The sequence below is a fragment of the Ovis canadensis genome, chromosome 9 (genome assembly GCF_042477335.2).
Source record: "Ovis canadensis isolate MfBH-ARS-UI-01 breed Bighorn chromosome 9, ARS-UI_OviCan_v2, whole genome shotgun sequence".
NCBI lineage: Eukaryota > Metazoa > Chordata > Mammalia > Artiodactyla > Bovidae > Ovis > Ovis canadensis.
In genome coordinates this window covers 80,937,783-80,964,169 of record NC_091253.1, presented here as the reverse complement: position 1 = coordinate 80,964,169, position 26,387 = coordinate 80,937,783, and the positions used below count along the sequence as shown (strand labels likewise).

The 26,387-nt window shown below is 40.1% G+C and overlaps 1 protein-coding gene and 1 long non-coding RNA gene across 10 annotated transcripts in view; one reads left to right on the top strand and one right to left on the bottom strand.

Moving 5' to 3' along the window:
* OXR1 (oxidation resistance 1) overlaps positions 1-26,387 on the top strand; it is a 517,492-nt gene that overhangs the window by 414,383 nt on the left and 76,722 nt on the right. For 2 of the 9 annotated variants that reach the window (XM_069600390.1, XM_069600388.1), the window contains exon 1: positions 11,694-12,099. The exons of 5 other annotated variants lie outside the window; for them this stretch is intronic. Coding sequence is in view for 2 of the 4 variants with exons in the window: in XM_069600386.1 (XP_069456487.1) it covers positions 12,001-12,199 (199 nt within the window). In the remaining 2 variants the exon portion in view is untranslated. Of the gene's footprint in view, positions 1-11,644; positions 12,200-26,387 lie in introns of those variants that run through there. 2 more of the 9 variants (XM_069600386.1, XM_069600383.1) reach the window with 2 other exon arrangements.
* On the bottom strand, positions 509-4,241 carry LOC138445903 (uncharacterized). The gene is made up of 2 exons (XR_011259035.1): positions 4,179-4,241; positions 509-669 (listed from the first exon to the last, which is right to left on the bottom strand). It is a non-coding gene; the product is annotated as an uncharacterized lncRNA (long non-coding RNA).

Here is a 26,387-nt window from a genome sequence, read left to right as displayed (position 1 = left end):
TCAGGCCCGTGTCAAATGTCATGAACTTATACTGTTTTCATTAGACACTAGGTCACCTTTGCTATCCCAGTGTGATGACAGCTGAGGAAACTATCTCGGCGGTGTTTACTGAGTTCTTTAAGAATATTAATCAGGAATTACTAGAAGCAGAAGTTCGTCTGTCTGGTTTAGCACTTACTTGGTGCCTAGTGAGGGCACCACATCTGTTGAATGATTGAATCAGTTCACAAACCTCTGGGCATTATTTTTTTTTTTAATGAATGAACTACTAGAAAATACAAAACAAAAACTGTGTCATGGAAATTTAGGCAAAGGTAGGTGAGGATATAGTGAAAGACCCCTTACATCCACTCTGCATGACTTGTAACCTCTTTGTCCAGAAAACTGGGTTATGAGGATATTTTGATATGCAGTCATAGAGCCTTTGGTAGTGATATGCTGAGAATGATAGAGAACTTGTAATATTACCCTCCCTTTTATAACAAGCAAACCTCAAAACATAGATAATGGCTTAAATACAAGTTTATTTCTTGTTCACATCTGAAACTGATGTTCCTCAGTGGTGGGTGGCTCCCTTCTAAGAGAAGATCCAGGGACCCAGCTTCCTTATATCTCATGGCCATCTTTAACAAGTGGCTTCTCGGGTCTTTGTATTCATCTGCTTCCAGGCTGTGAAAGGAAAGGACCATGGAGGGTCATCAGTGGGATGCCCTTATGGGCCAGGCCTGGAAGAAGCACACATCACTTTTGCAATCCTTCCATTGGCTAATACTCAGTCACTTGGGCACCGAGATCATAAAGAAAGCTCGGAAGAATAATCAGATTTGTTGACAGATAACCAGTCTCTACCTGGGTAGTAGGAGATCTGCCAGAAAAGCGTAATTAGATGAAGAATTCAGATTTCAAAAGATGGGGCTAAAGTGGAGTTGAAGGATACAGAAACAACAAAGTTCGTTTGAAGCCCATTGGGAAGGGAAAAACAGTGATCACTTGGAGTCTGGACCTCATCTTCTAAATAGAAAAGCATTTAACAGTTACATGACATAGCTGACAAATGAAAACTGGGCGATGGCCTCAGGTAGTGTATTCATACTTCAGATACGTGTGTCCAGTGAGTGGTAATCACAGTCAACTGAAGGCACTTTCTTGTGTTTGTGCCCTGGGACTTCACCTGCCCAAGTCCCAAATATTTTTGTGAACAACTTAGAGATAAATTTGTAGTTGGCTCAGGGAAAGAGATAATGGAATGATACTTCCGTGAAATAATCAAGAGTAGTTTCAAAATGATCTCAGCAACCTAGAATACAGGTGAGCAGAATTTTTCCGAAAACAGCATGGGAATACATCTGGGGGCTTTTGGGTCATAAGGTCTCAGTCACAACTAGTCATCTCTGCTGTTGTAACATAAAAGCTGTTATGGACAATACATACATGAACTGGTGTGACTGTGTTCCAATAAAGCTGCATTGATAAAAACAGGTATCAGGCTCGATTTGATCCACAAGCCACACTTTGCTGAACCCTGATCTAGAAGTATATAGACTGAACTCTGAAGACAATAAATCTTAATTTGTTTACTTAAGGCCAAGGGACAGTGAGTCTAATAGTATGGGTCTAAACAGTCAAAATAAAGCTGCTGCTGCTGCTAAGTTGCTTCAGTCGTGTCCGACTCTGTGCGACCCCACAGATGGCAGCCCACCAGGCTCCGCCATCACTGGGATTCTCCAGGCAACAGCACTGGAGTGGGCTGCCGTTTCCTTCTCCAATGCATGAAAGTGAAAAGTGAAAGCAAAGTTGCTCAGTAAGTGTCCGACTCTTTGTGACCCTGTGGACTGCAGCCTACCAGGCTCCTCCGTCCATGGGATTTTCCAGGCAAGAGTACTGGAGTGGGTTGCCATTCAAGGTATTATTTGTTCTTATTTTATACATAAGAAAGCTGCATCTCAAAAGTAAATAGTTTGACCTAGTTTTCACATTGGAAAACAGTTGATGGGCAATCCTGCCACTTTAACAAATGTTTGGGTGAATTGAGAGTCACAATTAATTGCTCAGGTCAGAGAAGGAGAACTTCATGTGGCAGCACTCACTGTAGGAAAGCCCTGGGTTCTTCTGGCTCTGTTCTTACCCAAGCGTGTGACCTTGAGAGACTCGCTTGACTTCTCTGGGCCTTAGCTAACAAATCTATGAAGATAAGAGATGAAACTAGATTAACACCAAGGTCTCTTTCAGGTCTGACAAGGTTGTTATTACTAAATTCAGGGCAGCGTGTGAAAGAGAATTGAGACTTACTCTTTATAGCTCTAAAAGCAATTATTTTCAAACTTTTTAAAATATTGTTTTACCTAAAACCAATATATAAACATAAAAATGGCATGTTATGATCATACATGGGCTTCCCTGGTGGTTCAGACAGGAAAGACTCTGCCTGCAATGCAGGAGACCTGGGTTCAATCCCTGGGTCAGGAAGATCCCCTGGAGAAGGAAATGGCAACCCGCTCCAGTATTCTAGCCTGGAAAATCCCCATGGACAGAGGAGCCTGAGGGCTGCAGTCCATGGAGTCACCAAGAGTCAGACACAACTGAGCGACTAAGCATACACACACAAGATCATGCATATGGTTTACAAGTTCAAATTTATAATATTTTCTGATCCTAAAAACATTTATTGAGAGAATTGGGCTGATATGGATGAAACTAAAGTTTTAAATTGGGAGTGATGGATGATTGATGGGCTCTTTTTTGCATGACTACCTCACCATTCGGGCTTCCCAGGTGGCACTAGTGGTAAAGAATTGGCTTGTCGGTGCAGGAGGCATAAGATACGTGGGTTCAATCCCTAGGTTGGGAAGAGCCCCTGGAGGAGGGCATGGCAATCCACTCCAGAATTGTTCTCTAGATAATCCCATGGACAGAGGAGCCTGGCGGGCTGCAGTCCATGGGATTGCACAGAGTCAGACGTGACTTGACACACACATACCTCACCATTCTACTCATTGTGCTTGGTTTGTTTGCTTGCTTTTGGTTCCAAAATGTCAAGCAAGTCCTTATTCATATACATTATTTAAATGGTAAATTAATACATAATCTTGGAACCTGAGAATACTTGTCAGAATATAAAAATGGCAAGAAAAGCCTGAAAATCAGATACATGAACTTGACAACATAAATCAGGTAGTGTTTTGTATATTAACTTGGAAGGTATGATAAAAATCAGTGTAAATTAAGCATTTACAAACCCTTATATCAGTCAAGTTGGCTAAGCTTATGCTATGGTACCAAATGAATCCCTAAACTTCAGTGGCTTACTGTAGCAGTGTTTATTTCTTGATTTATTTCTCACTCATATTACATGTCCAATTCAGGTTGAAGTTGGGGGGAGGGACTCTGATCTGCATAGTTTCTGGATCCAGGTTGTTGGAGATGCTGCCACCATCTCACCACATGCCAGCTAACGCAGGTAGTATCCTTGGTTGCCGAGGCAGGGGCGGAGGCATGTGGAGTGTAGAAAACTGAGTCCTTTAAACAGTGGCTGTTTCTTTACACATGTGAGTATAAAACATGTCACTTCTGCTCAGTGGCTCAGTATTTGTTAAAATTAGTCATGTAGTCCTATTTCAAAAGTAAATGTGTGATTTGTATGAACTAAATGTGCAAAACACTTGAAGAACTATAATATAAGGAGCAGATCTCAAACATGGCTCATAATCAAAAAATGAGGTTCCTGAGACACACCCTACAATCCTGGAATCAGGTTCTCTGGGGTATAGTTGGGATATCTGAATTTTGAAAAATGTTCCACAGCTGATTCTCATTATCAGCAGGATTCCACTGCTGTGAAGAGGAGGTTTTGTTTTTTTTTTTTAATTTTTTTTTTAATTTGAGGAAAGGCAACAGTTAGATCTGTAGATTTGAGATTACCCAGCTGCAGTGTTAGAGATGATTAAATAGGGGAGAAAGCAAAAGCTGAGAGGTTTCATGTCACACAACATGTAGGGTTTAATGAGCAAACATAAATGCATGCAGTTATGTATCATGCAATGTGTAGTAGGACCAACTCAGTCTGAGAGTCTTAACAAAGCTATTGTACATTTCTTTGTGTGTTTTAAGAATCTTTTCTCCACCTCTTCCTTCCTTAATTCCCAGAAAACTAGTAGAGTAGGCACAGAGTGGCTTCTAACCAGTCTTTGTTGACTTCATTCATTAAATGCTTTTTGTGCCTGTGTTGGTTGTAGAGCCTGCTCAGCACCCATAGAAGGCCCAGGGTAGGGAGTAGGGTAGGTGGCCATAGTCTGCTCCTTTCTTGCATTTTTCTAATCCCTTTAAAAAAAATACAAAGCAGAGATAGGGAAATTATTTCTAATATAGTCTAAACTAAAACAACTAATAACATACAAATATAAAAGTTTGTAAGAGACTACTATGAAAAATTTTGTATACCAACAAATCAGAAAAGTTAGGAAAAACAGGTAAATTTCTAGAAAACTTTAACCTAAAACTGAATCATAATGTATTAGAAAATCTTAAGAGAGCAATAATGTAAGAGGTTTGGACCCATAATAAAAAACCTCCCCCAAAAGAAAGGTCTAGGACAGATGATTTCACTGGTGAATTCTACCAAACATTTAAAAAAACATTAACATTAGTCCTTCTTGAACTCTTACACAAAATTGAAGAGGATGGAATTCTCTTAAATTCATTTTATGAGGCCAGCATTACCCTAATACTAAAGCCAGATAAAGACTCTACAAGAAAAGAAAACTACAGGACAATACCTCTGATGAATATAGATGCAAATTTTTTTAACAAAATACTAGTAAACAGAATTCAGCAGCACAGTAAAAGGATCATACACCACAATCAAGTGGGACTTATTACTAGAATGGAAAAATGCTTCAACATATGCAACTCAATAAATCTTATACACTACATCAGTACAGTGAAGAATAAAACTTATATGATCATCTCAATAGATGAAGAAAAGGCATTTGACAAAACTCAATATCCTTCCATGACAAAAACTCCCAATAAATTGGGTATATACCCCTTAAAATGGAGAAGACAATGGCAACCCACTCCAGTACTCTTGCCTGGAAAATCCCATGGGCAGAGGAGCCTAGTAGGCTGCAGTCCATGGGGTCTCGAAGAGTCGGACACGACTGAGCGACTTCACTTTCACTTTTCACTTTCATGCATTGGAGAAGGAAATGGCAACCCACTCCAGTGTTCTTGCCTGGAGAATCACAGAAAGCGGGGAGCCTGGTGGGCTGCCGTCTGTGGGGTCACACAGAGTCGGACACGACGGAAGCGACTTAGCAGCAGCAGCAGCAGCTGTAGCATACCCCTTAAAATAAGGGGTATATATATGATAAGACACAGCTAAAATCACACTCAGCAATGAAAGGTTGAAAGCTTTTCCTCTAAGATCAGGAAGAAAACAAGGATGCCCACTGTCACCACTCTTATTCAACATAGTACTGGCAGTTTCAGCCAGAGCACTGAGGCAAGACAAAGAAATAAAAAGCAGCCAAATTGGAAAGGAAGAAGTAAAGTTACAGATGATATGACATTGTACACAGAAAATCTTAAAACGACTCCAATAAAAGTACTGCTAGAAATAATAAACAGATTTCATAAAGTTGTAGGATACAAATCGACAGAGAAAATCACTTGTATTCATATGTACTAAAAATGAACTATTTGAAAAAGAAAGAACATCATCTCATTCACAATAGCATCAGAAACAATAAAATACTTAGGAATAAATTTAGCCAAGGTGCTGAAAGATCTCTACTTTGAAAACTACAAGACACTGACAAAAGAAGTTGAAAAAGACATAAATAAATGGAAAGGTAGCCTATGTTCATGGATTGTAATATTGTTAAAAGTGTCTATACTACCCAAAGTGTTCTATATATTCAGTGCAATCCCTATCAAAGTTCCAATGGAATTTTTCATAGAAATAGGACAGGCAGTACTAAAATTCATATGGAGCTGCAGAAGACCCCAAATCACCAAAGCACCTGAGAAAGAGGAACAAAACTGATGCACATCACACTTCCTGATTTCAAATTTATTACAAAGTCATAGTAATCAAAACAGTGGATACTGATGAACCTGTGCAGGGCAGGAATAGAGATGCAGATGTAGAGCACAGACTTGTGGACATAGTGGAGGAGGGAGAGGGCGGGACGAACTGAGCGCAGCATTGATACACATACAGTACCATGTGCAGAATAAACAGCCGCGGGGAGCAGCGGTGTAGCACAGGGAGCTCAGCTCACTGCTCTGTGAGGACCTAGAGGGCTAGGATGGGGGGCCGGGGCCAGGATGACTTAAGAGGGAGGGGATATATGTACACTTACAGCTTCCAAGGTGGCTCAGTGGTAAAGAATACACCTGCTGATACAGGCGACGCAGGAGACACGGGTTCGATCCCTGAGTCAGGAAGATCCCCTGGAGTAGGAAATGGCAACCTACTCCAGTATTCTTACCTGGAGAATTCCATGGAAAGAGGAATCTGGTGGGCTGTAGTCAGGGGGTCACAAAGAGTTAGATAGAACTGAGTGACTGAGCAAGCACCCAGAGCTGATTCATGTTGTGCAGCAGAAACCAACACAACATTGTAAAGCAGTTATCCTCCAATTTAAAAAAAAAGTGGAATACTGGCATAGAAAAGACACATATGGTATATTCATATATACCAGTGAAACAGAATCAAGAACCCAGAAATAAAAATAAACCATGCATATACCATCAACTAATATTTGACAGGGGAGCCAATAATAAATGTTGCTGGGGAAACTGGGTGGTCACATGCAAAAGAATGAAATTCTACGTCTATTGTACAAAATATACAAAAATTAACTTGAAGCAAATTAAAAATTCAGATGTGAGACCTAAAACCATAAAACTTCTAAAAAAAAACCAGAGGGAAAATGTTTCTTGACACTGATCTTGGCAGTGAACTTTTGGATATGACACCAAAAGCACAGGCAACAAAAATGAAAATAACCCAGAGGGACTGCATCACAGAAAAGAAATAATCAACAAAATAAAAAGCCAGCCTAAGAAATGGGAGAAAATTATTTGCAGACCACTTATCTGAAAGGGGTTAATATCCAAAATATATATGGAACTTGTAAAACTCAATAGCAAAAAACCAACAGTTGAATTAAAAACTGGGCAGAGGATCTGAATAGACACTTTTCCAAAGAAGACATACAAATGGGCAACAGTTACATGAAACCATCCTCAACATCACTAGTCAGCTGCTGCTGCTAAGTCACTTCAGTCATGTCCGACTCTGTGCGACCCCATAGACGGCAGCCCACCAGGCTCCTCGGTCCCCGGGATTCTCCACGCAAGAATACTGGAGTGGGTTGCCATTTCTCTCTCCAATCAGTAGTCAGCAGCGAAATGCAAATCAAAACCACAATATGATCACTTCACACCTATTAAAATGGCTGTTATCAAAAAGGTAGGAGATAAATTTAGCAAGGATGTGGTGAAAAGGGAACCTTCATGAACTGTTGGTGTGGATACACTGGTACAGCCACTAGGGAAAATAATATGGAGGTTCCACAAAAAATTAGAAATAGACCTACCGTAGGATCCATCAATCCCACTACTGGGTATGTATCCGTGGGAAATGAAATCATTATCTCAAAGAGATATCTGCATCCGCATGTTCACTGCAGCCTTATTCACAATAGCTAAGACCTGGGTACAACCTAAATATCCATCACTGGATAAATGGATAAAGATGATGAGGTTTAGATGCACCATGAAATATTATTCAGCCATGAAAATGAAACACCATTTGCAATAACATGGATGGAATTTAAGGGCATTATGCTGACTAAAATGTCAGACGAAGACAGGTCGTGCAATGTATGATCTCACATGTGGAATCTGAAAAAATTGCACTCATAGAAACAGTAGAAGAGTGGTTGCCAGGGTCTGGAAAGTGAAAGTGAAGTCGCTCAGTCGTGTCTGACTCTTTGTGACCCGGTGGACTAAATGTAGCCTACCAGGCTGCTTTGTCCATGGGATTCTCCAGGCAAGAATACTGGAGTGGGTTGCCATTTCCTTCTCCAGGGGATCTTCCAGACCCAGGGATCGAACTCTGGTCTCCTGCATTGCAGGCAGATGCTTTAACCTCTGAGCCACAGGGAAGCCAGGGTCTGGAGGATGTGGGAAATGGTGAGATGTTGGTCAAATGGTATATATTTCCAAATTTTTTCTTTTTTACTGCATGGGATTTCTCTAGTTGCAGCGAGCAGGGGCTACTTTCTAGTTGCAGTGCATGGGCTTCTCATTGTGGTGGCTTCTGTTGTTGCTGAGCACAGACTCTAGGGTGCTCGGGCTTCAGTAGTTGCAGTACGTGGGCTCAGTAGTTGCACTCCTGGGCTCCAGAGCACAGGCTCAATAATTGTGGTGCAGGGGCTTATTTGCTCCAAGGCCTGTTGGATCTTCCCAGATTCAGGGATTGAACCCGTTGGCTCCTGCATTGGCAGGCAGGTTTCTTTACCACTGAGCCACCAGGGAAGCCCCTACATTTCCAATTTTAAGTTGAATAACTTGTGAGAGATCTTTCATATAACATGGTGACTGTAGTTAACAATATTGTATGATATAGTTGAAGAGTGTTGCTAAGAGAGTAACCCTTAAATGTTCTCTTAGCAACTATACCAAGAAGGTAATTATATGAGTTTATGGAAATGTTAATTAACCCTACTGTGGTAATCATTTTGCAATATTTACTATATATACTCTTATTAAATTATCACATTGTATACCTTAAACTTAGACTATGTTATTTAAAAAAAAAAATCCAGCAATTCAACCTCAGGTATAGAGAGAAATGAGAATATATGTCCATAAAAAAATTTATACATAGATGTTCATAGCAACATTACTCATAATAACTAAAAAGTGGGAATAATCCAAATGTCCATCAACTTATAAATGGATAATTATCTATTCCTATAAGATATTATTTGGCAATGAAAAGAAATTACTTATTAATACATGTTACAACATGAATAAGCCTCAGAAACATTAGGCTAATTGAAAGAAGTCAAACACCAAAGACCAGATATTGTATGATTCAGTTCATGTGAAATGTTTATAAAAGGCAAATCCATTGAGACAGAAAGTAGATTAGTTGTTGTCTATGCCTGTGGTGAAAATGGAGAGTGCTACAAAGGATAAGAAGATTCTTTGGGAGGTAATTTTTGTTATTGTTCAGTCACTAAGTTGTGTCCATGATAGAAATGTTCAAAAATCAGATTTGGGATGGTTTAACAACTGTCTAAATATACTAACAACCAGTGAAGTGTACACGTTTAACACATGAATTATATGGTTTGTAAAATCATATGTCAGTAAAGTTATTTTAAAAATAAGGCAAAGGGTTGCTGGAGGAGTCAGGCATGGTATATAAGGAAGGCCATTTTTTGTTGTTGTTTTTTTTAAAGCTTGAGAGGAACATATGTGGATGATACAGGTAGGATAAGGAGGAAGGAACCAGAATGGAGAGAGAAAAAATAGTAAAGCACAAAGGAATAATAAGGCTGGCAAGTCATAGACAATAACACACTAAGGTCAAGAATTAATTTGGAGGAGAGGCATGGACAAGAGCAAGGACTTCCTTTCTTCTGAGGCAATATATGGAGATGAGCTTGCTGTAGATTACAAAGAAAAGGGGAAGAAAAGTGAGTGTTTATATTTCATGGCCTATGATTTTGAGTCATATAGAAGACCAAGTAACATGTTTGAGTAATGAATTTGGTAACTTCAGGAGAATAGTGACAGCTCAGACAACAAATGTGAAGAATTAAAAAGGAAAGCTGATGAAATGAATAAATGGATTTTAGAGACATAAGGGCTTGGCTGAGTTTAAATAAAAACTTGTAAAGCACTTAATCATCAAAGTTTCTGTCTGGAGCTCTAGGTTTCTATGAAACTGAAGCAGGAAAAAAAAAAAAAAAAGGTTAACTGCTTGTAAACCAGTGTTTGAACTGGTAGAGTACAGGTTCTTGCTAAGGTTAGAAGTAAAGTGCAGATTTTATCAGGTATAAAAAACTCAACCACTGTTGTGCATATGATTATCACAAAATAAATAGCAAATGTGAAGATGTAATATGTATTTTATAAAAATAAAATAATTTCAGTTTAGTTAATCAGGATTAGAGTTAAGTCATTGAAATTCAATTTTTAAAGCTTACTGAGCCTAATTTTTGGAAGTGGCGCTAAACTTAGTGCTTCCTTATCAAATGGAAATCTCAGAAAAACTGGAAGCCACTTACTACTACCAGATGGGTTCCTAGGAGGTACAAAAGGAAGTCCAGAGCAGTGTTTTCCCAAGCACCACATCTGAACACATGGATGGTTGCTGGATATTCACATGCCTGCGTCCTTGCTCAGAAACACTGTGAATTACACTTTGCGGTGTATGCGGCGTAGCCCAGACATTCTATACATTTAACCAAGTATAAAAGTAATGCTGCTGTTAGAATGGTGAAGTCTGTTCAACCTGTTAAGCTGAAAATGGTGACAGTAAGAAAAAGACCAGTCAAATAATTGAAAAGGGGGCAGGGGTGGGCGGCCCAGAGGATAATCTTCAATGGTTTTGGCAAAACACTTAAGTTCCTGAAAGATGTTTTCTGGACTCCATTGTTAGGTATGATTAGCTCTCCAACTTCTAATTTAAACCTTTTCTTCAAATACATTAATAAATTGGTAATTCCAAGAAAGTTTTATTTAGTGCATGGGAAAAAATAAGAGTCAAGTCTCCCAAGTGGCTTCAGTCGTGTCCTACTCTTTGCAACTCTATGGACGGTATGTAGCCCACCAGACTCCTCTGTCCATGGGATTTTCCAGGCAAGAATACTGGAGTGAGTTGCCCTGCCCTCTTTCAGGGGATCAAACCTGCTTCTTTTCTGTCTCCTGCATTGGCAGGCGGGTTCTTTACCACTAGCGCCACCTGGGAAGCCCACTTCGTTAAAGATCCTTCAAACAGACGTAAAAGGAAGAGAATAACCAGCTCTCATAGGAGTCAAAATTGGGTACTAAATGCCCGTCAAATGTCACTGCTCTTTCTCTCCTTAAAGGATAAAGGTGCACATTAAAGCCCTAATTACCTTGCCTTACAGGACCAGTCATGGAATGTCAAACTCTTTTAACATCAGTTCCTAATGCCACAGAGAACTTCGAACAAGACGATTGATGCTTTATTTTACGAAGATGGTTTCCTTAGGAAGCATCTTAATCTGGGCTGTTTTGTGTTAACTACGACCTTAAAACTAGCCTCTCCTTCCTCTCACCCACTCGGCCTCCTTCCCCCAAAATTTCAAACTGCAAAAAGTTTCCTGTGCATTCGTGCCCCTCCCCCCCCCCCCGAAACTTCTTGACGGAGAGAAACTTTTGGACGCTGCCCTCCCAGGCCCCAAGCTTTGCGCAAAACCCAGCAAAGCCTCCCCAGGGCCACCCTGACGCCCCTGTCGGTCCTCGGGTCGGGAAACGCCCTCCCCAGCCTTCCCCCAGCGGCCTGAAAGTCCGGTCGGGTCGGCCCGGGGAGGGCGGGGCAGGGCGGGGCGGGCCGGCTCCATTGGGGCCAGGCCCGGGGGGGTGGGAAGCGGACAGGCCCCGCCGGGCTTGCTAAAAGGCCGCCGCTTTTCGGCGCGGCCTCTGTTCCAGGAAGTATGTGTCTACTTTCCAAGCTAAGTTTGGCCCCGAGTCGGCGTTAGGAAGCAACGGCAAAAACTTTTCAAAAACTTTCGGCCCGCTCCTGCTCCCCCGCCGCAGGGTTCCCTGATGGTCGCCCCCGGGCCGAGCGGCTGCCGTCCCCTCCCCCCCTCCCCGCCTCCCGGGAGGCGTGAGGAGCCGCCGCCGCCGCCCCCGCTGTCGGGTGGGACGCGCGGGCGGGCGCGCACCGAGTGGCGGCCGTCGCAGCAGAAACCGTCGGCCCCCTCCTGAGTTCCTGCCCGCCGTGGCAGGATGGACTACCTGACCACGTTCACGGGGAAGAGCGGGCGCCTTCTGCGGGGCACAGCCAACCGCCTGTGGGGCTTCGGGGGTGGCGGCGAAGCCCGTCAGGTGCGCTTCGAGGATTACCTGAGGGAGCCCGCCCAGGGGGACCCCGGGTGCGGGTCCCCGCCCCACCGGCCCCCGGCGCCGTCCAGCCCGGAGGGACCCGGTGAGCCCAGCCTTCCTTCGCGTCCCGCGCGGCCGACCCGGGCTGAGGACAGGGGGGTCGGGGGCACGGCGGCCGGGTGGGCGCCGCGCGAGGGGGCGCGCGCCGGGCGAGCGTTGGCAGGTGGGCCGGGGCGGGGGCCGAGGAGGCCGAGCGCTCGCTCTGCGCTGGGGGCGGAAGACCTCCTCGGGGCTGCGTCGCGTCTCTTCCTGCCCTGCTCTTCCTGCTTTTCTGCACCGGGACTCGACTTTACCGCGCCAACTGTTTCAAGGGTAGGAGCTCTGAAGTTTTTCCCTCCCACTAGGAGGTGAATATTGAATCAGTTATGACCCTCGTGTTTTTCCTCTCAGTGGATCGTTAAGAACGCCTTGTCTGGCTTGGGTTTGGGCTGGGTCATTGTTTTTATTTGACATGTGTGAGAATTCACATCGACGCTTACTTGATACGACTTTGAAAAAGAAAATGCGTAACGTACACAGGAACCCGGATTTTTGTATCGTGTGTTTTGAAAGGCTGCGTGTTGCCTTGAGGGGGCAGAACGTAACAAACTTCTCAGTTGTCATTTTTACCGCCTGTTGTGTTTTCTTTCGTCATAGTGCAGTTGTGCTATTCTTAAAAGAAAAAAAAATCAATCGTAATGACACGATGCTGATATCCTAAGAAATTTTCTAAAGCCCTTGCTGAAGCGGTATTGGCGTCATGCATACGGTGACTTCTCCAATGTCGTTGGCTTCCTCAGACTTCTCATGGTCATATTTTATCCTTGTTACCTGTTCTGATACGCATTTTGGTGTTATGAGAGTAAGTTATATGAGCATTAGAGTGTTTAGGAATTAGAGAAAAGTACAGAGAATATAAACTATCCACAGCCCCACATCCTACGGTTTATTTTAAAGCAGTGAACCAGTGAGGACATCTGTGGATTTGTGTTTAAGTGTGTAGTTTAAGCTTTGAAGAAACTTGAATATTAAAATGTAATTTTTAGCATGGTCCCTTTGGTTAACTTTTCTTCACTTTACATAAAATCTTTTCTTCACAACTCCTGTTTATGAAATTAGAAAAACGAAGGGTTATGTACTTCGTTTCTGCTTTGAAGAACATTAATCAGGTGCAGAATCCTCTTAAAGGTGGACCAGGGATGAGGACTGGAACTTGTGTTTGAATAAAAGATTTGTTTGTGTGTGTAAGATCTCAGTTGACTTGTTGAAAACAGTTGAAATGTGACCAGCCTCTAAGCAGGTGAAGAATATGTGGGGTAACTTTTAACCAGGAAAGGATATGGTGAATATTTTAATAAGCCCAAACATATACATCTGATTCATTGATTCAGAAACATTTATTGAGCACACTGCTATTAATATATCAGACACTCTTTCAGAGTTGCAGCTTCAAAGTATTATACAAAGTCCTTTTCTGATGAAGCTGGCTTGTGTACTCATGGCCCAGTCTTTAATATTCATGGTGCCCCCAAGTCTCTGATACAAGTTAGAGAAACCTTGTGATGTCACAGTCTGGCCACAATCAGGTGGGTAGGTACTTGCTACCATTAACTTGCTGAAAGAATTTGTGAAAATTACTTGGTCTTTGGACCTATATTTTCTTATTTGTAAATGAGGTTGATTAGATGGGCTAAAACGTTCTCAACTCTGGTGCTCTTTTTTTCATTTGGAACAGGATTAGTGAACATGTTGGGAAGTAAAGCTACAAAGTAGCATTTGGGGTTAAAAATATTTTAAGTCTATATAGTTATGCCTACAGAGTTCTGAAGATAGTTCAAGAAATGAGTGTTCCAGCAATAATTTCATCACCCCCTCCTCTTGAATAAGTACAGCTTTCTAAATTAATTCCTTTGAGAGGCAACATGTATATATGCAGGTAAAAAGTAAATGGTTCTTCATTAATTTTTAGCTCAACCTTTGCTTAAAATGAGAGCTCTTTTTTTTTTTTTTTTGGCTTTGGCTGTAGGGTTTTCCATGCATTTGTGTCCTTTGGAATGAGTATCTCTTAGTCTGTTTCAAGGATTTCCTCTACTCTTTTTGCTTGTGACTACCATTATTTTAGATTTTTATAACAGCTGCTTAAGTTCTCTGTTGTTCGTTACTCTTCCTTCAGTTCTTTAAAGTATCCTGTGTGTTGTAGCAATATATCTTGTGCAGACACTTCCACACTTGTAGACTGGCTGTATTCCAGGACTCCATTTGTTTTTAGTGACCTTATCCGTCACCATTTCATGTTCAGTAATGATGATGGTAAAAATAGTTTTACCATTGAAGGATGGGCCTAATAGAACTTTGGTCATCTGTTTCTGATTTTACTCTTCTGTAAACAGACCACTTACCTGACTGTTAACTGTTACTAATGTCTCTATCCTCTTCAAGGTGTCTGCTTTTGGTCTTACAGTTTATAGTGTTTGCTGACTCCAACACTATAGTCTCCTCTATGGAAAACCATAATTGGGACTTAAACACATTAAGGAGCTTATCACACCATTGCTCTAGTTAATAACAATTACAAAGAAAACACCATATGACCCCATTTTTGTTTGTAAATTGGACTTTCCTGGTGGCTTAGTGGTAAAGAATCTGCCTGCAGTGCAGGAGCTGCAGGAAACACATGGGTTTGATCCCTGCATCGGGGAGATCTCCTGGAGGAGGGCATGGCAACCCACTCCAGTATTCTTGCCTGGAGAATCCCTGTGGACAAAGGAGCCTGGCAAGCTGCAGGCTATAGGATTGCAAAGAGTCGAACACTGCTGAAGTGACTTAGCATTCATGCAAGCAAAGAGTAAATTATTTTATGATTCAAAAAAATTTTTTAGGCCTTGAGCATAGCTCTTGTTTGGAGGCATCACTATAGTCAGTTTACTAGATCACATAGTTATAAGTATGTAAAAAAAATTTTTTTTAGTATTTAGTTGTTGTTGTTGTTCAGTTTGCTCAGTCGTCTCCAACTCTGACCCTGCAGACTGCAGCACACCAGGCTTCCCTGTCCTTTACTGTCTGTCACCTGGAATTGGCTCACACTCATGTCCATTGAGTTGGTGATGCTATCTAACCATCTCATCTTCTGTCACCCCCTTCTTCTGCCCTCAATCTTTCCCAGCATCAGAGTCTTTTCCAGTGAGTCACCTCTTTGCATTAGGTGGCCAAAGTATTGGACCTTCAGCTTCAGCATCAATCCTTCCAATGAATATTCAGGGAATCTGGTTTGGAAGGTCTATGGAATTTGATTATAGAACTTTCACAGGATTGGGGAAACAGAGACTTTTGGAGGGCACAAACAAAACCTTACGTGCACCAGAACCCAAGAGAAAAAAGCAGTGACCCCACAAGAGACTGAGCCAGACTTGCCTGTGACTGGGAGTCTGGCTGAGGTGTGGGTTGACAGTGGCCTGCCTTGGGGTCAGGGGCACTGACAGCAGCAGTCCTGGGAGGCATGGAGTGCTGGCATAAGTCCTCTTGGAGGAGGTCACCATTACTCCTGCTATAGAGCCTGCAGCCTACCATAGAGTTTGCAAACTCTTAAGATTGGGTCGCCTCAGGCCAAATTGCTGGGAGGGAGCACAGCACCACACATCAGCGGAAAATTAAATATTTAATGAGCATGGCCCTGCCCACCAGAGCAAGACCCAGTTTTCCCCACAGCCAGTGCCTCCCATCAGGAAGCTCACACAAGCTTCTTATCCTCATCCATCAGAGGGCAGACAGAAAGAAAAGCACAGTCACAGAAAACTAACCAAAATGATCACATGGATCACAGCCTTGTGTAACTCACTGAAATATGAGCCATGCTGTGTAGGGCCACCCGAGACAGACAGGTCATGGTGAAGAGTTCTGACAGAACGTGGTACACTGGAGAAGGGAATGACAAACCACTTTCGCAATCTTGTCTTGAGAACCCCATTAACAGTGGGGCTCTAAATATAAATATTAGAGTTCCAACTTAATTGTAATACAGTTTTTATCATAAAATTTCCTGTTATGGCAACTCTATTTCCCACTTGGTGACAGTGTACTTTAAATATGTACATCTGAACTCATATTTAAAGCTTCTTTTCATTTACTTTTGTCATTTATTAATAAAACTATATTTTGGGAAAATGACAACAATTAGAGCAGCTAAGAACACTTTATGTGGGGCAGCTACTAGCAAATATTTTTGCTTTATCCTAATAACAACTTGCTGAGGTAAGAACTATTATTAACCCATTTTCCTGATTAAGAAACTTGGCAAGGCAGAGAAATGAGAGAGACAAAATCCATTTGAGTGTTATCTTCCTATTTCTAAGAGTTATGTCAGACAAGAAAAAAGCATGAGAAGAATGCAAGATTCTTTCGTTTGGTGTTAAAGTTAAAACAATTTAGGTAAAGGATAAGATGGATTGTCGTTGAAATTTCTTTAGAGTCAGAAAAATATTAAATGACTGAGCTGAAAATACAAACTCCAAGGAAAGTGTAAGAAAACTTTGATACATTTTGGGTTGGAAATTGAGATGCAGATTGTCTGAAAGAGTTAGATAATAGTTTAGCTTGAACCCAGGAAAGACCAAGTCCCTGTAAAGGATTTGTGGTACCAATTGTTAGAAAGTGGAGTCACTCAGTTGTATCCGACTCTTTGGAACCCCATCGACTGTAGCCTACCAGGCTCCTCTGTCCATGGGATTTTCCAGGCAAGACTGCTGGAGTGGGCTGCCATTTCTTCTCCAGGGGTTCTTCCCAACCCAGGGATCGAACCCAGGTCTCCTACATTGCAGACAGGCACTTTACCATCTGAACCACCAAGGAAGCCCAATTGTTAGGTGAAGGTGAAGTTGCTCAGTCGTGTCCAGACTCTTTGCGACCCCATGGACTGTAACCTGCTAGGCTTCTCCGTCCATGGGATTCTTAAGGCAAGAATACTGGAGTAGATTGCCATTTCCTTCTCCAGGGGATCTTCCTGACCCAGGGATCGAACCCGGGTCTCCCGCATTGTAGGCAGATGCTTTAACCTCTGAGCCACCAGGGAAGTTCAATTGTTAGGGTAATTGTTAATTAAGAGTACTGGTCAGTCATAAAAGAGGATAATCCTAGATGTCTGCAGTCTTAGTCTCATTTCCTAAGGTGGGAGGTGGGGAAAGAATCTTTTCTAAACAGCCTCAGTCTGCTCTGATAGAAACTCCGATGAAGTTTGAAGTCGTAACAGTGTTGTTCCCGATGCCATTGGTTCTCACGAGTAAAGTTGATTTGCCCATTTTAGAATTGCTCCTCATCTCACAGGATGGCTGAATTTAAGTCTGTGTTTTTGGACAGAACTGCCTGTGAGTATTTCAGGCTACAATAAAGCAGTAAGTCTCAAACTTTAGTGTGGCTCAGCATCACCCAAAGGCTTGTTGAAAATGTTGGACCCCTCCTCTAGAGTTTCTGATTCAGTACTTCTGAGCCAGACCCCATAGTTTGCATTTCCAACAACTCAGCTAATGCTGATGCTGCTAATTTGGGGACCACACTTTGAGAATCACTGCTTTTTTTAGTGGGTATGTCAAGATTTGTTCATGTTAAGGTCAGAAGTAAATACAGAAATGATGAAATTTGTTAAATACTTAGTATTTTGCATTAAGCTTAGGAACAGTTAATGTATTTGGTCTTTAAAATATTTGTTATATTTCAGAGAATTAGGCCTATTAGAGTGCATGTAAATTAGTCTAAGAATTTAATTGAAAATGAATACCAAAGAGAACTTTTCATCATATTTAAAACTTTATTGTAATGTCTTTACTAGAGTTAAAAGAGTTCAGAAAGATTTTCTTGTTATAGAGGCAATTAAAGTGTTTACAATAAAATATAGTAGATTTATAAGTGCCTTTTAGTATAGATGAGAGAATTTAACTCTAGTTTATAAATGGGATTATTTAAGGATGTCTAGTTTGTTTTCTGACTTAACTATTGAAAGCATCTTAGAAAGTATGTTAAAATTTACTAGTTTTGTAATATAATACACTGACATAGTTGAAGACTTAAGGGAAAACTGGATTTTTATATTTGTACTTCAATAAATCAAAGATTAATTAAAAAGTAAAGTAATTGCAAATAGTCTTCTGTGTGTAAAAACTCCTTAGATGGCCACCAGCAAACTTATATTGAGACACAATACATTTTGTTGAATGAATGAATATTCATACAAAAAGGGGCATATTTTAAGGTCAGATTAATGTATTAGGGAAAGGCCCAAAATTTGCCTTTGATTTCTAGCATCAGTGAAAAAAAGGGAAATATGATCAGCAATAAATCACAGTGTCACTGAAGGTGAAGGTGATGTCTCTCAGTCGTGTCCGACTCTTTGCGACCCCGTGGACTGTAACCTACTAGGCTTCTCCATCCATGGGATTCTCCAGGCAAGAATACTGGAATGGATTGCCATTTCCTTCTCCAGGGGATCTTCCCGACCCAGGGATCAAACCCCGGTCTCCTGCATTGGAGGCAGACTCTTTAACCTCTGAGCCACCAGGGAAGCTTAGTGTCACTGAGGTAAAGATAAACCTGCTTAGGTAAAAGAAACATGACTTTTCCTGATAGAATAAAGAGAAAAAAATTCTCATGTAACTCTTAACACAGCAAAAAATATCATCTTTATAGTAAATACAGGTTCTAATTTCAAAAAGCTATTTTTTTAACACCATTACTTAATGTAGTTTAGTGGTATAACAACAAAATGCAAGACTGTAAAGACAGTTCCATATAGGGCCAAAACGATTAATTCAGATATGCAGTTATCTGATGGTTTGTCTTAACTGAGAGGTGGGTGCTAGATTCTAAATTTTGGTAAAACTAATGCTTGCTAACTATGAAGTCATACATAACAAAAATTAAAGTTTAAAAGCTACCTCTAATCCAATATCTAGTGATATTATTAATTTTAGGGTAATGTTATTGTTCAGATCTATTTTATGTATGTGTGTGTGTTGCCCAGTCATGTCTGACTTTTTGCGACCCCATTGACTGTACCCTACCAGGCTCCTCTGTCCATGGAATTCTCTAGGCAAGAATACTGGAGTGGGTTGCTATTTCCTTCTCCAGTTTTATGTATGTTTGCGTATAAATGATGAATGGATGACTAGAAGGAAAGAGTGACTAAAAGATAATATTTGTTTGCCTTAAGAAAGTATTTCCTAAATAGTGTGTCTAAAGTTAAGCAGAATTCACAAAAATATTAAGTGGTTGGTATTACTACATTCTTGTTTCAGTTTTAGGTGGGGTTTGTTTAACTCTTAGGTTATTTGAATGGTTCATCTCCCGTATTTCTTCTCTCCACTTCCTGGTATTTATTACATTATGTTTGCAATTTTTCCCACTACATAATTGTTCAGTACACCCTGTTAGATCCGTTGATCATTCCTAGAGTTTTTATTTTGATACACTTGGTATAATCTCATTCTTGTGTCTTAAGCAAGCTAGACTGTATTCTTTTTCCCCTAGTGGGTGATTTGCTTCTTATGTATGAATTCTTGAAGAAATTTTCTTTTCCAAGCACTATAATTTAACCAGGAGCAGAAACAGGAATGACTAGATGTGCGTGCACAGGTATGTGTATGTGTAATAGCCTTTTAGGAGTAGCCACTATATGAAACAGCCCTGGTCTTAAGATAGAAGGAAAAAAGAGCTAAGAAGTATAATGTTGGATCTTAATACTTCTGCCAAAAGGCTTAAGGTTTCTATTCATGTCTGACATCAGTGGGATGGTACAGTATATTTTTCCTCCCCAGGGAGACACAAGGTATTTAGTAACAGTAGTAATCTATCAAAGTGACTATTAAACAATTAGTTTGACAGACGTTTGAAGATGCTAGTGTTACTGTCATGAGTGGGAAGTTGTAAAGAAGCCTGTTTCTTCTGTCAGTTACTCAGTCTGCAAGCTTGATCCTTTCAAAAGCTCTATTAACAGTGCTTCTCAAATTTATTGTGCATGCCAATGTGAATCAGTAGTTCTGGAGTGAAATCTGAGATTCTGTGTTCACAGTAAGCTCCCGGGTGATGCCAGTGCTGCTGATCCTTAGAACATAATTTTAACTAGCAAGGCTCTGTTAGCACTCTATATGGAAGTTCCCCAGTGGCTCAGCAGTAAAGAATCCACCTGCAGTGCAGGAGATGGGGGTTCAATTCCTGGGTTGGGAATATCCCTGGAGAATGAAATGGCAACCCGCTCCAGTGTTCTTGCCTGAGAAGTCCCATGAACAGAGGAGCCTTGTGGGCTTCAGTGCATGGGGTCACAAAAGAATCAGATACAACTAAATAACAACAGTAGCATTCTATATCATGAAACTTTTCGCATAAGAAGTGGGCCACACTCAAAAATTCCTTGACTAGGTAGAGGAAAGGAGCATTAACAGGAAACAGCAAATGTTTTAGAGACCAAGGGACTTGAGATGTTACCAAATAAAGGAAAGGTGAGCATTAAGGACTTAGTTTGGTGCTTCATAAAGAGCAAATAAAATAAAATAGAAAAAGCTCCTCTGATTTTGTCCTTAGTTTGGTCTCCTTTACAGGTTTTGGGAACTGGGAAGACAGAAGCCATTGCAATACATTGTGGAATCTCTTGATGGAGTAAAGACAGTGAGACTAGACTCATTTCTAAAAGTTCAACTATGAAAAAAAGCAGAAAGGCTGATACCTAGAGCAGGATGGGTACAAAGGTGAAGAAAAACTGAGGGATTTAAAAAAAATTTTTTTTTTGTTTTGACTATGGATAAGGAGTCAGTAGCAAGTGAAAGGTTGAAAACATAGGCATAGTTTCCTATAGATAGTTTCTTATAGATGGAATCAGTTAATTAGAAAAGCAATTCTCAGTGTATCTTTCTTAGTTTAGCAGATATTTTCAAAGTTTAAAATCTGTATTATCATATGAAAATATTGACTCCAAGCTCAATATTTTTAAATCGTCAGACTTTTTATCAGTAACTACAGCCAAAATTACAATATTCAGTTATATTAGGAGTCTTTTAGTATATTAAAATGAGGCTTCATACAGGATTCATCATTGGTTTTTCAGGCTTGCTTTATTCTAGTTTGCCTTTCCCATTCTATTACCAAAATGATTTTTAATTTAAGGGTCTGATACTGCTTTGTGAATTCTCTGCTTAAAAATCTCTTTGGACTTCTCAGTCTGGTAATAATAGCAAGCTAGATAATTCAGACTGTCCTGCTAAGAACAATTTAAAAAGCTGGACCAATCATTGAAAAGTCTACAATTAATAAATCCTGGAGAGTTTGTGGAGAAAAGGGAACTCCTACACTATTGGTGGAAATGTAAATTGTTATGGTCATTATGGAAAACAGTATGAAGATTCCTTAGAAAACTAAAAATAGAGTTACCTTATTATTCAGCAATCCACTCCTACTACATATCCAGAGAAAAACATGGTTCAGAAGGATCCATGCACCCCGTTGTTCACTGCAGCAGTGTTTACGATAGCCAAGACATGGAAGCTACCGAAATCTCCGTTGACAGATGAATGAATAAAGTTGTGGATATACACAGTGGAATACTAATCAGTCATAGAAGAGAATTAAATAATGCCATTTGCAGCCACATGGATGGACCTAGAGATTATCATACCAAGTGTAGTAAGTCAGAGAAAGCCAAATACTGTATTATATCACTTAAATGTGAAATCTAAAATATGATATAACGGAACTAATTTATGAGACAGAAACAGATTCACAGACACAGAAAACTTACCAAAGGGAAAGCGGTGTGGGAAGGGACAAATTGTGAGTTTGGGATTAGCAGATGCAAACTATGATATATAAAATAGGTAAACAACAAGGTCCTACTGTATAGTCCAGGGAACCATATTCAGTATTCTCTAATAAACAATAATGAAAAGAATATGTATATATATGTATAACTGAAAAACTTTGCTATATATGAGAAACTAACACAACACTGTAAATCACCTATACTTCTATTATAAATAAACAGCTGGGCCAAACAAATTTTATTGAGGATATCAGAAAACTGATTGATAGAACTAGATTAGGATCTGAGTGAGGACAGAGGCTGAAGGAAGAGCAGCTCCAATTTGGGATTCCTTTTTTCCCCAGGGGAAGTATTGATTCCAGAAGCAGCAGCTCAGAGATGAAAAGTTGCTGTTGCCAGCCTGTTGGTATAAGGGAACAGGGACACAGTACAAGACCTACCACAGTAGAGGAATGAACTACTCTCACTTAGGACCCCCAAAATGCTGTAGGAATAGAGGAAAACTCATAGGATGGTAACTTGGCTTTAAATCATCATTCCTATAACTGCATTAATAAGATTTGGTATTGCTAGTGTCCTCAAGCGTTTGGCAGAAGCAAGCATTAATCCTGTAGAGAATTTCAGCTTTCTGTGTGTCAAATTCTGTCTATAGACAATTTTTCATATTTAATTTAAAGTACGTAAAATATAATTAGACACCTGGTAAGATATCAGAAACAATAAGAGAATAGAAATAGACTCACAGGAACCCTGTATCTTGCAGTTATCAGATTTAAAATGGCTGTGTTGAGAATTTTGAGCTGATTGAGAGTTTTGTAAAGATTCAAACTAAAAATGAAAAATGGATATTCCAGAATTGAAAATAATTTTCTAATTAGGACCTTTGTGGATGAATTTAATAGCAAATCGGCCACCACAGAAGAAAGAATTAGTGAACTGAAAAATAGATCAGAAGAAAATATCTAGAATAAAGGGGAGGGGGTAGAAAATAAAGGCAGGAATAAGTTTAATACAAGATATAATTAGAAGTTCTAATATGTGTATATTGGAGTCCCCAAAGGAAAGGAGAGAGAGAATGAAGGCAGAAGTATTATTTAAGAGAAGAATGACTGAAAATGCCAAGAATGATGAAATTCACAGATTTCAAGCATCGCTACAAACCCAAGTGCGTGCATGCTAAGTTGCTTCAGTCGTATCTCGCTATATAGCCTACCAGCCTTCTCTGTCCATGGGATTCTTCAGGCAGGAATACTGGAGTGAGTTGCAATTTCCTTCTCCAAAGCCCCAAGTGGTATCAATACAAATCTCACCAAAGATGAAAAAATTTTTAAAGCATTTAGAACAAGTAGTCAGTGCTGTGAGAATGAGATTGACAGTTATTTCTCAACAGAAACAGTGGAAACTAAACAACAGAGGAGAACACCTGCCAACTAAGAATCCATCCCCTGCAAAATTACCCAGAGTTTCAATAAGAATGGTAAATATGAGGGAAGAACCGAATGAACATTGACTGTCTAGAAAAATAATGTCTTAGAGTGTTTTTGAATATATATATATGTAATTGAAATATGCAATAACAATTGCATATAAGTCTTGGTAGGGTCACACAGTTTTTAACATCCTTACATTGACCAGAAGGAAGATAAAAGTGCTAGTAAATATTAGACTGAAAATTAACAATTTAGGCTATAATCTACAGTATGACCACTAACATAACTGTTTAATGTGTTGTGTATGTGTTAGTCACTCAGTCCTGTCCCCCACTGTGACCCCATGGACTGCAGCCCACCAGGCTCCTCCGTCCATGGAATTCTCCAGGCAAGAATACTAGAGTGGGTTGCCATTTCCTTCCCCAGTGTATATCAGTTCAGTTTAGTAGCTCAGTCATGTCTGACTCTTCACAACCCCATGGACTGCAGCACACCAGGCTTCCCTGCCCATCACCAACTCCCAGAGCCTGCTCAGACTCATGTCCATCAAGTCAGTGATGCCATCCACAATCTCATCCCTCCTCCTGCCTTCAATCTTTCCCACTATCAGGATCTTTCCAGTGAGTCAGTTCTTCTCATCAGGAGGCCAAAGTGTTGGAGCTTCAGCTTCAGCATCAGTCCTTCCAATGAAAATTTAGGACTGATTTCCTTTAGGATTGACTGGCTGGATCTCCTTGCAGTCCAAGGGCCTCTCAAGAGTCTTCTCCAACACCACAGTTCAAAAGTTTCAATTCTTCAGCACTCAGCTTTCTTTATGGTCCAACTGTCATGTCTGTACATGACACTGGAAAAACCATAGCTTTGACTAGACAGACCTTTGTTGGTAAAGTGATGTCTGCGTTTTAATATGCTGTACAGGTAGGTCATAACTTTTCTTCCAAGGAGCAAGTGTCTTTTAATTTCACGGCTGCAGTCACTATCTGCAGTGATTTTGGAGCCCCCCCCAAATAAAGTCTCTCACTGTTTCCATTGTTTCCCCATCTATTTGCCATGAAGTGATGGGACCAGATGCCATGTTATATACAGTAGCACATGTATATTCAACCCAAGTCCTGATTTATTCCTCACTTGCCACCCTTTCCCCTTTGGTAATGATAAGTATGTTTTCAATATCTATAAGTCTGTTTCTGTTTTATAAATAAGTTCATTTGTATCATTTTTAAAAAACTAGGTTCCACATATGAGATATGACGTTTGTCTTTTTCTGTCTGACTGCCGTCACTTAGTATGATAATCTCTAGGTCAATCTATGTTGCTCAATGGGGATTTCCTTGCTGGCCCTTGTGGTTAAGACTCCTGGCTTCCACTGCAGAGGGTATGGGTTTGATCCCTGGTTGGGATACTAAGATCCCACATGCCACGTGGAGCAGCCAAAAATAAATAAATAAATAAAAATAATTGTTTAAAAGTATATCAAACTTTTAAGTCTAAAAATATTCTAAGATAAGGTTCAACATACCAGAAAGACAACAGTTTTTATTTTGTATGAACCTAATATGGTCTCAAAAGTCTCAAAATATAGAAAGCAAAGTAAAGAAACGTTAGAGCAACTGAATAACCCACAATCATAGTGAGAGATTTTAACAACCTCAATCAGTAATTTAAAGAAAAAGCGTGCAGAAACAAACCAAAATATATATAGAAGATCTGAACTCAGTCAGCAAATTTGATCTCAAGGGTATGGAGATAGGTGTTTGTGTGTGGGTGTGTGCATGCATGTCCACACATGCACACACACACACACGCACATACAGCACTACCCTTCTGTATAGAAAACATTCTTTTCAAGCACATGTATATGGAGCATTTGCTAAATTTATACATGATTGTAAAACAAGTTTTGATGAATTTTACAGGTTTTAACTATCTAAGAGTATTTTCTTTTATCACAGTATGGTTAGAAATCAGTAACCAAAAGATGAAAATTTTTAATTGTCATAGATTAGCAAATTAAGCAAAACTCTTAAAATAACAAATGGAGAAATTAGGGCAGAAGTCATGAAATATTTTGGATGAAATTATTAAAATACAGTGTATCAAAACTTACAGAATACAGTCTAGATGGGAATTTCTTATTTTAGATTACATACATTAAGCTTTTGCTTCTGATAATGTAGAGTAAAATCTAACGCCCTTGCTCTTTCCACCATACCAGATAATTGTTTTATCTCAGGGGAAAGTATTATATATTCATTTATTCATTTGATATTGAGCACCTTCTATATGTCGCGTACTATTAGGGTACATTGCATGGTTTTTCAACTTGTGCAGGGTTGACATTTTGTGACAGATTGTTCCCTTGTTGGGGGACGGTTATGTGCATTTTAGCACACAGTATTTAGCTAAACAGTATCCCATTGTAATAACCAAAATTGTGCCTTGGTTTTCTCAGTTCTAAAATGGTAGTAAAAGTGATACCCTCTTTCTAAGGTTGACGAATAGGTAAGATAGTAAATGAAGAGTACTTAGAGCAGTGCTTGGCACATGCTACAATACTGAAGTGGGTAACCTACCCCTTCTCCAGCAGATCTTCCCAACCCAGGAATCAAACCGGCTCTCCTGCATTGCAGGTGGATTCTTTACCGACTGAGCTATCTGTAAGCCCTGGCATATGCTGGGCACTTAATACATGTTCACTATTATTTTGATTTTCAAATCATAAATATCTATGCATTTCTAAACTGTAATACTAGTAACTTTGTGAGGAAGCGAAATGGGGCCTCTCTTTTCCATACTTGCAATCCAGATTCATATTTACTGGCAACTGTCTTTAAAAGGGAGTATAAAGTTAACAAATAAGAAACGGGGCTACGTAACCAGTGTGATCACTTTCAACTCTCAGATACTGTGATTATATTTCTGTATTGATAGAAGAGAATGATTAGTGTATTTCATTGTGCTCTGGTACTTATATATATTAATACATGTTTTAATATTGGTTATTAAAATAATTTTAGAACTTATTCTAA